Source organism: Lemur catta, chromosome 9 (genome assembly GCF_020740605.2).
Source record: "Lemur catta isolate mLemCat1 chromosome 9, mLemCat1.pri, whole genome shotgun sequence".
NCBI lineage: Eukaryota > Metazoa > Chordata > Mammalia > Primates > Lemuridae > Lemur > Lemur catta.
The window spans coordinates 89606391-89619607 of record NC_059136.1 but is presented as its reverse complement, the minus strand read 5'-3'; the positions used below and the strand labels follow the sequence as shown (position 1 = coordinate 89619607).

Genomic DNA, 13217 nt, shown 5'->3' with positions numbered 1-13217 from the left:
GCACACACTGCTGAAACGTCAGCGCTTTCAGCTTGTATCCGGTCCTGCGCTGCATCCGCTAGCAAATCCGGCTGACACTACCGTAAAAGTATGTTCAGAATCACACCACTTGTCATTTTCTTTACTGCTGCTACCCTGCTCCAAATTTCAGCATCTCTCCCCACCTTCTATGGGAGCATCCAACGGCCCACCCTCTGCACCCCCCGCCCTGCTCTCCTGTGGCCCATTCTCTACACAGGGCCCTGAGTGAACCCTGTATATCCCGGGTCAGGTCTCATCCTCTGTTCCATTTCTCTCAGAGTGGCTTCTGCACCTCTCTGGCCTCCTCTCCTGCCCCTGCCCCCCCAGGAGGCACGCTGGCGCCTTGCTGCCCCAGATCAAGCCAAGGCACCCCTGCCCCAGGACCTTTGCACTCACGGCACTCCTCTGGCTCAAACTCTCCCACGGGACATCCAAGTGGCTCACGCCCTTACCTCGGTGCCCAAAGGTCACCATCTCAGCGAGGCCTCTCCCTGAGCACCAGCTCTGTTATTAACACAGACCCTTCCCATCTAGTCGGTCACTCTCCATCTGCTTTGTCCTGACTCATTTTCCTTCACAGCGGTCATCACCATCTGACCTATTATATTTTTTATTTCCCCCACTAAGATGTAAGCCCTACAGGGATTCTGTCTGTCTCACTCACTGCTCATCCACCATGCCTGGCAAGCAGCAGTCCCCCGAGACATCTGCACTAAATGCGTGGCCAGGTGCGTGCCGGGCCGTCCTCCCTCACCTAGATCTCTGAATGCCTCTGCTTCCCAGCATCTTCCACAGCACCATCCCGTGCTAGATGCTCAGCAGGCGCGCAATAAACACCTCTGGAATTGAAGCAGATCATGTTCTGCCAGCATAACCATGAAGGGATTATTATAATTATTATAGCTACGCAGATGACACTTCTGCCTACTGCAGGCACACAGCCATCATCTCGAGTAGTTGGCAAACTGATTCACTTGCTAGACATGTTAGAAGACACAGAACTCTTCTAGGGCTGGACATAAAATCATGAATGAGATATATTCTCTCTTCTCAGGAGGTTTTCAGTCCAGTGAGAAACACACATTCCCGTATGCGATGATCAGGGAAGATGGGGGGTGCAGGCATAGAAACAGGCACGAGGCAGTGCAGGGGGCAAGGAGGAGCGCACCTGGCTCACTCCAGGGGTTGTGCGGGTGTGGCAAGTTCCAAAAGGTATTTAGGGATGAATAGGAGTTCACCGGGGAAAGGGAGGATGGAGACAGTGAGGGAGAAGGCATCTAAGCCGCAGTGGAAAGTGAGTAAAAGGGGGTGGTGGGCCAGGAAGACAAAAAGGGGATGTTGTTAAATTACAGACAAAAGGTGACAGTGGAAGAGAGTGGAGAAGAGGGCAGAAGTCAAGTCAAATCACAAAGAGTCCTATTTAATATCACCTGCAATATGACCCCATGGTAGAAAGAAATTACAAACACTTCTCCTTATATCTGCGTCTGAAATATAACATTTAGTATAAAACAAGCTCCAAGGCTCTCCCATCATCTGCATGAGGGACAGGCACACGTCCCATTCAGCACGGATGCTATCAGGAGGGAGGGTGGGGGCTCAGGCACCCAGAGCTGCCCTCCCCTCTTGATTCTTTACCTTCAGGTACTGGGCTTATTGCAGTTCCCATGTGGGTGCATAACGGATGTGTAGGCTGTATTATCTAGTTGTAATCTGCAAACCCTTAGAAAATGACAAGCGGTGTTACACCATTTCTAAGAAACCCTGACTGATGCTGCAGTTGACCCTTGAACAAGGGATTGAACTACACGGGTCCACTTAGACAGGATTTTCTACCGCCTCTACCACCCCTGAGACAACAAAACCAATACCTCCTTTTCTTCCTCCTCCTCTTCCATAGTCTATTTTATGTGAGGAAGATGAAGACCTTTATGATGATCCACTTCTACTTAATGAATGATAAATATATTTTCTCTTATGATTTTCTTAATATTTTCTTTTCTCTAGCTCACTTTACTGTAAGAATACAGTAGAGAATACATATCGCATACAAGATACATGTTAATCAACTGTTTATCTTATCGGTAAGGCTTCCCATCAATAGTGGGTTATTAGTAGTTTTTTGGGAGTCAAAAGTTGTATGTGGATTTTCCACTGCACGTGAGGTCTGTGCCCCTAACCCCTACATTGTTCAAGCGTCAATGTAATAGTGACATTACACAGATTCTCTCTATATATACATAACACATGCCCCTTCCCCCAGTACAAACTGATGCAGCTGACATTGCTACTCTGAGTACAAACTCTTTACATGATACATTGCTAGGATTAAAAAAAATCATATAATCATTACATATTGATATTACTAAAATACTAATTGTTGAGTGAAAGAATTTTTTGGCAGTTAAATAAAATTTCAAAAGTATTTTAAATATTTCATCTTAAAACTTATTTTGGGGTACGTGCCCTTTATAATGTGCATAATACATTGGTACATATATACACATAATACATAAACACACAGACGTATCCCAGTATTTGCCTGACCATTTTGTCTGGAAGGATTCTCAGTTAAACATGCTTGAAGATCACAGCTGTGAGCAATGGGAACCACAGAAGGATCAATGCTGGGGAGATGGTCAGATTCGTGTTTCAGTGTTGACGAAGGTCAGAGGAGAGCCAGCCAGGGCAGGACAAACCTGCCCTCGTTCAGGCAAGAGATCACAAGTGCTTGAGTTAAAAAACACTTGCAAAGATATTCAAAAGTGAAAAGGAATAGAAATTAGTGAGCTGGTACTCGATTGTCAACTCCATGAGGGCACATTCTGTGTTTGTTTCATGAACTGCCATTTCCTAAGCTTGTGTGTATGGGTTTTATAAACGCGTGTTGACTGAGTGAATGGACATACACGTGACAGCGGGTGGGGAGAGAGTCAGGAAAGTGCAGGACTTCCCACCCTGGTGGCCTGGGGAGCTGGTGGCATTGCACAGGAGGGGCTCGCAAACGCGACAGATGTAGCCATCCACGCGGAACCATTTTAAAGCCAGCCTCTTGAAACTAAAAGCAGCAAAAACCCAGACAGGAAACTATCAGTGATTTTTTATAAATTTACCCCAAAATAAAAATCAACATGAAGAAAAATACACAATTACAGTATTAGTTTTCTACACGTGATCTTTGATGGAGACATAAACATATCAGGATGAACTTTGGTTAAGGAAAGAGAATCCATTAGATACAGCTCATTAATGTAGAAGTGAGGGGAGGGGAAAAAAGGTAAACCCCACACATAGATTTTCAATCTATTAATGCTTCTTTAAAAAGAAACCACTCAGTTGCATACTATGGCTACACTTTAGACTTTCTGCCTCCTGTTAGGCTTACTCAGATGACATTATGACTTCAAAGGTATAAATAACAGCAGGTAAATTTTATTTTTCAGGGTGAAGTAGAATGCTTCGCATATCTGAAATTTAGTGTCAGGTAAAGGAGAGGGATATATTCAAGGGAGGTTTTAAAAGGTGAGGAAGGACAAATCCATAGTGGGTTAGAGAAACTAGTGTGCTTTCAGAGCCTGCCCTAACTTCAGTTTTTGGTACCCAGTCAACATTTGATAGTGTTTTTTCGATATTAATAGAAAGAAGGGAGGGAGAGAGGGATATCAGACTGGAGAAGGGGAGGCATGGAGGGGGAGAAGGAAAATAGGAAAGAATTCTACAAAAAGGAATGAATGAATTCATTCATCCTTTCTACAGTTCTGTGGCCTCTGACAGCGGGAATACAGGGCTATGTCTGCTGTAGCTTTAGAATTCTTACATTCACAAGATCCTGAACTGTTGCGATACATGATGCTTCCCTTAACCAAACGCTGCAAGGCAGGGCACTGGATGTTATGCTTTGGCCATTAGCAAATACATTGTCCCACATGGAATTATTTTATGACCTGAAACAGGTCTTTAGCTGATGGCACACATTTTCAAAATTGTAGGTTGAGACCATACTGTGTAGATATTAGTGATGTTATAAAAAGCAAAAGTCTTATTTCCGCTCTCTCAGAAAACATAAAAATTATGAGAAGGGTAAGAAGACAACTGCTCCAAAATTCAACCATTTTCAGTTACATGTCAACAGCAATAAACAGAGGGAAGTGCCACTTTGAGAGCAGATCCAGCCCTTGGACTGAATACGAAATTGCTGTACTTGACGGCATTTTAAAAATACCATAGAAGGAATCATATTGGCCATCACTGAGTAGCAGCATTTTGATGCAGAGTGCACTAGCTTGAAAACCATGGATCGACAGGCCTAAATTAAAGAATAACAACTAAATGTGTTCATCCTTCTTTTACAGAGGCATTAACTTTCTCCAGCATCAAAGTTGACTGGGTATCCATTCATCCCGTATCAAATGAATTCCTTCATTGACTAAAGAAGTCACAGTTTTCTAGATTTTATAGTTACTTGTGACTTGGAGGTTACCTATTAAAACATCCATTACCAAGTAGAAACCCTTTGAAAGGTATTCTTGCCAGAGGATTGACAAGTCAATGCCCTTCTGAAAAGTTAGTGATTTATTCCCTATGCTTGAAAGGCCCATGTTCTGTCGTCTCTCTCCAGACCATACTTTTAGTGGAAAAAAGAAAAAGATTATAGTTTTTTACATATTCAGGAACTTGAGTTCCTCTTCCTGTCATAAAGAACACTTTTTAAAAGGCTGTTTATGGAAAGATAAATATGAAACCCTAAAAAATATCACAAATACAAATTGAAAGTTTTGGTGTGCCAAGTGTTAACTAAGATTTAAAATCTTCTGATCAAGGAAAAAAAAAGCTACGTTAAAACGAAGTTTAGCATATGTCAACTATCAAAATATATGTTATTTATCTTAATTTAAAACAGAGAGACTGGGCATGTTAAATGTCATTTACAAATAGCATTAGAACTTAATGTTCAAAATAATTTGATGTCGTTAATAGAAGATGGATGCTTACCTCTTCATAAACCTTCTTGGCATTGTCATTATCTCCTATCAAGAGGTATCCCACTCCAAGGTCATTCTTTAAGGAAGTATCATTGGGAAATAGTTGAACTAATCTCTGCAGGGTGAGCAGGGAACCTCGCATATGACCTGAGTTGGTGGGAAGGAAAAAAAAAGCCCAACAGAAATAAAAACAGATTATGTACATCTTTGTATTCAGAACACAAATCATGACAGATTATGCGATAGAGCCCGAAAACCAGCTTAAATCCGACTTTATATATTAGTGGCTTATTAATGACCTAGTAAGATTTCGTGATGTAGTTGCAGTGGTATCAATAACTACCATAAGTAGATATTGAACATAATATTGACTATAAACATTTTTAAAGACATTTTCATTTTCTAAATTCATCAACATTTACCTTTTTAGGTTAAATTCCCTCTTAAGAAAGTTTTAGTTACCAATTCCTTGTTAAAAAGTGTTTTGCCGAGATATTTTTGGTTTATTAAAGATTATAAATAGAGGGTAAGCAATAAAAGGTCAAATAGATTTCAGGGTCTAGCACCCTGTGTGAACCCTGAAAGGGCACTGAGGCACACGGGACTTAACCGCTGACACCGTCTCCAATTAAAAATGCACTCCTTTCTAGGTAATAACACCGCACAGGATACATCCTCCAGTATTATGGGACCCTCTGGTGGATGACAGCATACTATGCACTACCTGACTTCCTGTAGAATCAGAAAAACCCAGCTTCAATTCATTTTAAAGTTCTGTATGGAAATTTAAAATTTCTGGGGTCAGGTATCATTATTTCTTGCCACAGCTGGAATGAATCAACGGTATAAAAGAAAATGTGTACATGACTAGCATACATTAAAAAAAAAGTTACCTAAAGGGCTTTGTTGCCCACAAACTGAACCTTAGGCAGGAGTGTGGCCGTAGTGTCAATAAGCTAGTGCAGTCACATTCGCCACTAACCAGCGACCTGGCATAAAGCTTCACCAGCTCAGCGTGTGGCCCACACCCCGTTACTGCTCAATCTATTCCAATCACAACTCCGGGTGAGTTTGCTCAATTCCCTCACTAATAAATAAGTCTCTTTTCTATACCCTTCCTTCCCCCTACCTGCTTCTAAACTCTTCCTATTATCCATAACAAAGGCGCAGATGAAATTCCCTCCTGCCCCTTCCACTCTGTGTTCTGGAATCTGTTCTACCGGGAGCAGATTTCACCATCTTGCCATTTTCACTAAAATCTGCCTGCAATTGCCTCAGAGCCCTCTCAGGTGAACCTGCCTCATTCTCATGCAGAGGAAAGGACCATATTCAAATACTGAAGGACGGTTGTGCTAGAGGGTTAGATTGCTTCACAGGGGTCTTATGCCCAGGGCTGAGAATGGGGTGAGGCAAGGAGACACTCGGTGTAAAATGTAAGAAGACGCCAAAAAAGTCCATAATTTTGATTTGCAGAATAGTTTAATGCATCCTTTTAAAAATAGAAATTAATATGAAAATCCACGATGAACAACATATTAACAGCTGAAAGACAGAATCAGTAAACAGCGCGACGCAGAGCCACATCGGAGGCGAAGGCAAAGGAAAACTCACTAAGACTGACTTTGCGCCCATGGCGAGTGCCTCCATCGCCTCCCGAGTCCCGGCCCTGCCTTTCCAACCCGTATTTGTGCCGCACGTCTTCCCTCCCCTGGACGGCTGCCTACGAATGTAAGTCTAACTGATCACGTCTCGTTTTTAATCATCAATTGGGCTCTACTCCTACCACACATTTTGGTCTTCTGCAAAGGTGTTGCAACTCCCCTTTATTCTACTCCTTAGAAGACTGATCAAAGGGTCACTTGGGTCTCAAATGACATTGATAATCTGTCCATGCAACTATCCAGCCAGCCAAGCACCCACCTCAGCAGTGAGGCGGTGACTCCTGGCTTAGCTCCTTCCCTCCCGGTTTACCCATGAGATGTTGCGGGGAGAGAATCACAGCCCAGTTAAATGACATTGGCTCACTGCTAGTCTCACCCGTCTTCAGCACTGGGGGCCCGGTCAGCCTAAAGGATGCTGTATGCCACTCTTTTCCAGGCACTTGCAAATCTACGTTATGATTAAAATGTCTTCTTAGCATTTTCCTAGGTATAGGGTTGAATTTTACAAATAAAATTTTTAGAGTTCCTGGAACTCCTAACATTCTTCTCTAAAAAATTTTCCATGTAAAATTTTAATCTCCATGAATGAGTTTGTTTTAGTTAAGAGAGAAAAGAATTAGCATCACTGGAGGAATTTCTGATTCCGGATCTATTAATTTATTAGCTATGGTTCCTTAGGCAAATTATTCAAGCTTTCAGCATTTTATTCACCTCACCTTTAAAATGGGAAGAGAAGGAGAAGGGGAAGGCATAAAAATACTTTCTGCATCTTTGTAATTATGGGCATACCTCGTTTTATTACATTTTGCTTTATTGCACTTTGCAGATATTATGTTTCTCACAAATTGAAGGTTTATGGCAACCCGGTGATGAGCAAGTCTGTTGGCACCATTTTTCCAACAGCGTGTGCTCACTTTGTGTCTCTGTGTCACATTTTGGTAATTCTTGCAATATTTCAAACTTTTTCATTATTATTATGTCTTTCATAGGTGATCTGTGGTCTTTGATGTTGCAATTTAAATATTTTTGAACACCACAAGCCACACCCATATAAGATGACAAATTTAATGGATAAATTTTGTGTGTGTTCTGACTGCTCCATCGACCAACCATGCCCCTGTCTCTCTCCCTCTCCTCGGGCCTCCCTATTCTCTGAGACACAATATTGAAATTAGACCAATTAATCCTAACAAGGGCCTCTAAGTGTTCACTGAAAGGAAGAATCACATGTCTCTCACTTTAAGTTAAAAGCTAGAAATAATTAAGCTTAGTAAGGAAAGCATATTGAAATCCTAGACAGGACAAAAGCTAGGTCTCTTGTGCTGAACATTTAGGCAAGATGTGAATGCAAAGAAAAAGTTCTTGAAGGAAATGAAAAGTCCTACTCCAGTGAACACACAAATAATAAGAAAGCAAAACAGCCTTATTGCTGATATGGAGAAAGTTTTAGTGGTCTGAATGGAAGAACAAACCAGCCACGACATTCCCTTAAGCCAAAGCCTAATTCAGAGCAAGATCCTAACCCTCATTAATTATATGAAGGCTGAGAGAGGTGAGGAAGCTGCAAAAGAAAAGTTGGAAGCTAGCATAGGTTGGTTTATGAGGCTTAAGTGCAAGGTGAAGCAGCAAGTGCTGATGGAGAAGCTGTAGCAAGTTATATAGAAGATCTAGGTAAGATCATTGGTGAAGGTGGCTGTGCTAAATGACAGATTTTCAATGCAGACAAAACAGCCTTCTTTTGGAAGAAGATGCCACCTGGGACTTTCATAGCTAGAGAGAAGTCAGTGCTTGGCTTTAAAGCTTCAAAGGACAGGCTGACTCACTTGTTAGGGGCTAATGTAGCTGGTAATTTTAGGTTGAAGCCAATGCTCATTTACCATTCAAAAATTACTAAGACCCTTAATAATTATGTTAAATCTACCCTGCCTGTGCTCTAGAAATGGAACAACAAAGCCTGGCATATCGCTTCATAGCATGGTTAATTGAATATTTTAAGCCCACTGTTGAGAGCGACTGCTCAGAAAAAAAGATTCCTTTCTAAATACTATTGCTCATTGGCAATGCACCTGGTCACCCAAGAGCTCTGAGGGAGGTTGACAAAGATGAATGTTATTTTCATCCCTACTAATACAACATCCATTCTGCAGCCCATGGATCAAATAGTTAAGAAATACATTTTGTAAAGTTATGGCTGCCAGAGATTGTGATTCCTCTGATGGTTCTGGGAAAAGTAAATTAAAAACCTTCTGCAAAGAATTCACCATTCTAGATGCCATTAAGAATATTCATAAATCATGGGAGTAGATCAATATATCCATATTAACAGGAGTTTAGAAGAAGTTGATTCCAACCTTCATGGATGACATTGGGTGGTTCAAGACATCAGGGGAGGAAGTAACTGCAGATGTAGTAGAAACAGCAAGAGAACTAGAACTAGGCATTTAGCCTGAAGATATAACTGAATTGCTATAACCTCATGATCAGACTTGACTGGAAGAGGAGTTGCTTTTTATGGATGAGCAAAGTAAGTGGTTTCTTGAGATGGAATCTACTCCTGGTGAAGATGCTATGAACACTGTTGAAATGACAACAAAGGATTTGGAATGTTACATAAACTTAGTTGCTATAATAGTGGCAGGGTTTGAGAGGATTGATTTCAATTCTGAGAAGTTCTACTGTGGGTAAAAACAGCATCACACACTACAGAGCAATCTTTTGTGAAAAGAACAGTCCATCTGTAAGGCAAACTTTATTGCTGTCTCACTTTAAGAAATTGCCACAGCCTCCCCAGCCTTCAGCAACCACCACCCTGACCAGCCGGCAGCTGCCAACTTCAAGCCAAGACCCTCCACCAGCAAATAGACTGACTCACTGAAGGCTCAGACGATTGTCAGCATTTTTTGCAGTAAAGTATTTTTCAATTAAGGTATGTAGATTGTTTATTTTTTCATTATAATGCTATTGCACATTTAACAGAATACAGTTGAATGTAAACATAAATTTTATATGCTCTGGGAGACCAAAAAGTTCACGTGACTTGCTTTATTGTGATATTTGCTTCATCACAGTGTTCTGGAACCAAACCTGCAATGTCTCCAAGGTATGCCTGTAATAAGATTCGCATTGCGATTTCAGTTTTAGAGATGGTCATTTTAAACCACAGTCAGATAAATTACTTGAAATTATTTATAGAACTCAGGTTTCCTCTCATGTAACTTAATTCTTCTAAGAGTCTACAGGGCCTACAGGTTCAAGATAAAAGCAGGCCATTTCCCACTGAATTAACTCTTACCGCATCTTACCTAGAAACTGCTGTCTGTCTGAGCGCCGCTTCAAAGTCAGCTTCAGCAGGTCCGTGGGGACGTCGGGCAGGCTGGCCACCTCTTGGTAGGTCTCGATGGCCCTGCGCAGCAGCTCGTTGCTCCTTCTCTTCTCAGCCAAATCATCTTCGCACTAGAGGAAGCCCCCAGACTGGATAAATATGCTATGACTTGCTATATTCATAATTAAGCAAAATAGTCATAAAAAGTTAACTTTTTGACATGCTTTAAAAGAAATTTAAGACAGCTTAACCTTTTCTTTTTATTAACGGATTTAAAAAAAACCAAAAGAAAGCAAAATAACACAGTCTTAATAATATGAAGAAAATTTTGCTACTAAACTACAGATAAGAAATATCATAAAAGCAAGAGTAATATATCCTGTTAGTAGAATTATATAGGTAGGACTAGAGTCCAAGTTCCTGCTCTTTCATTAATTTATTCATGTGTTCATTCATTCATCCATCCACTCAACAACTATTTCCTGGGAGCGAGGCACTGTTCTACAAATGTGGCAGACATATTGAACAAAACAGACATTTTTTGCTTTCATTTTGGAAAGGAAAAGAAGATGATACACAAATAAAGTTATCATGTGTCTAATGGCCATAAGTGCTATGGATAAAAACAAAGCAGGCTTAGGAGTGAGTGCTGGGCGGGGAGGTAAGGAAGCTGCTAGTTTAATCAGAAAGATCAGGGCCTGAGAAAAGGGAGGGAGCAAGCTGGGAGCATGTCTGGGGGAAGAGTGTTTCAGGCAGAGAAAGCAGCGAGCGCCAGGGCTCAGAGGAGAGGCCAGTGCAGCGGAGGGGACGCAGGGGAGGACGGATGGGGCCTGACTCACTATGGCCAGTCCTACCACATGCAGTGAGATGGAAAGACATGCTCTGACACACGTGTTGAAGGGATCCTAGCGGCAGCAGTATGGGGAACAGACTGAGGGTTTGGGGGAGCAGCAGAGAGCCCAGGCTGACGCTCCTGCAGAAATCCAGACGTGGGACGATGTGGCTTGGACCAAGGTAGTGTAATGAAGGTGGTAAGAAGTGACTGGATTATAGACACATTTTGAAGGTCAGAGCCAACAGATTTGCAGATGGTCTGAATGCAGGGTATGAGAGAAAGGGAGAGAGAGTAGCTCCAGGAATGACATCAGCGTTTTTGGCTTGAGTGATTATGAGATAAACTGCAATCCCCTGGGAATGAGAAGACAGGGCAGAAGTGGGTTTGGAGGAGTGTGGAATCAGTTCAGTTTTGATATATTAAACCCCAAAGGGAGACACTGACCAGGCAGGTGCATGTGTGAGCCTAGAGTTCAGCTGAGAGGTCAGAGGCAAACACCTGGGGACCATCAAGGAGAGATGGTTTGTAAAGCTTGGAAGCTAGAAGCAACTGTGAGCATGGACAGATAAAACGAGAGGTCTGAGAAATAAACCTCTAGGGAAGGCTAATGTTTCTAGGTCATTCGAGGTCAGGACCACAAGGAAAGGCCAGCAAAAAGGACAGAGAATGAGTGAGATGAGACAAAAATAACAACAAAAATGTGGTGCTCTGGAGGCCAAGTGAACAAAAGGCAGAGCTCGGGTGTGTTAAAACGGGCTGTCAGGTTTGGCGAGATGAGCACTGAGGCTGGATCCCACCGGACTGAGCCTCGGAAGCCCTGAAGGAGCATTTCCACGGACTTGTGGGGGCCTGCACTGGAGTACCGCAGGTTCACGAGAACAGGGGCGGGAAGGAGGTGGAGACAACTCTCTCAAGGACTTTCATCGTAAAGGGGGCTGAGAAAGGGGCTGGCACATAGAGGGGAGGGGAATGTGGAGACACGAGAGAGTTCTATGAGGATGGGAAATGGTACAGCATGTTTCCAATAGATGCAAAAGACCCAGCAGAGAGGGGAAATCTGATGATGCAGAAGGGGACACACACATTAGAATGACGTCCTTCAACAGGTGAGAGGGGAATGGGCACCAGACCAGTCCATCGGTGCTAGCAGGGCATATGGCACAGGTGTAGGCAGGCTGTTAGCACAGCAGTGGGGCCATGTGGGAATTCTCTGATACTTCTATTTTCTTATGAAGTAAGAACCCAGATTCTTAGCTGGAAACTGAGAACAGGGAGTGAAATACTGGAGGTAGGAAGAGAGAGGAGAATGTGGAAAATGATCATCCATCTCTCATCAGATCTAGCGGACTACAATTTGAAGATTGCCATTTGAGGAAAAATGATACCAGTTCGATGCTAAAAGTAGCATATATAAGTTCTTTCTCAGAATATTTAAACATGTTTATCTATTTAACATGTTTACCTCTTAAAGTGTGCACTATAGTCATCATAGAGATGTCTGCAGAACTAAAACAAAGCATCACTCCACAATGTGAGGACACGGTAAGAAAGTGATCCCTCCTTCCCCTCTCCCAATAAGAAAAACTAACAAGAATCAGCACAAAGTGATAAAATAAGACATTTGTGGGAATTTCTTCAGAAAATAACACATCAATGAAATAAGGCATAGTGATTAGGACAAATTTCTCAAGGTGATGAAGGCTAGAATTGAAGCAGTGCCAATAGAAGTGGACAGATTCATGAGAAAGGAAAATTAGTAGGACAACAATCTCTAGATTAGAAAAGGGCAATTCACTCTTCTTTGATGGAAATATGCTTCAGACCATTCAAGTACCTTTTCAAGTCTGTAAATGGTCTCCAGAATAGACTAATCTATCAGGAAAGAAAGTCCAGTGTCAATGACCCATATTGATCATGATGCCAGGATGGCCTTGCATTGTCTATAGGCTTTTCTGTTTAGGCATCAGCTTCTTGTGAGTTTGGTTATGGTGAGTTAACTCCCCAAAACATGAATGTCGATAAAAATAACTTCACAGAAACATAGAGTCCTAGAGCCAAGAGTCCTTTTGAGACCACCTACAGATGATCCTCAACTTATGGTGGAGTTACTTCCTAATAAACTGATCATAAGTTGAAAATATTACAAGTTTAAAATGCATTTAACAGACCCAACCTACTGAACATCACAGCTTAGCCTAGTCTACTTTAAATGTGCCCAGAACACTTACATTAGCTAGATTTGGGCAAAATCGTCTAACACAGAGCCTATTTTATAATAAAGTGTTGAATATGTCATGTAATTTATTGAATACTGTACTGAACTCTAGTTTCTACTGAATGCATATTGCTTTCACATCACCATAAAGTGGAAAAACCGTATTGAACCATCATAAGTC

General features: G+C 41.9%; 1 protein-coding gene across 5 annotated transcripts in view; it reads right to left on the bottom strand.

Moving 5' to 3' along the window:
* The window catches only part of ASPH (aspartate beta-hydroxylase), a 224800-nt gene that overhangs the window by 65354 nt on the left and 146229 nt on the right, over window positions 1-13217 (bottom strand). For all 5 annotated transcript variants that reach the window (XM_045560957.1, XM_045560959.1, XM_045560960.1 and 2 more), the window contains 2 exons: window positions 9967-10117; window positions 5014-5150 (listed from right to left, as the gene is read on the bottom strand). In XM_045560957.1, coding sequence (XP_045416913.1) covers window positions 5014-5150; window positions 9967-10117 — 288 coding nt within the window. The remainder of the gene's footprint in view (window positions 1-5013; window positions 5151-9966; window positions 10118-13217) is intronic.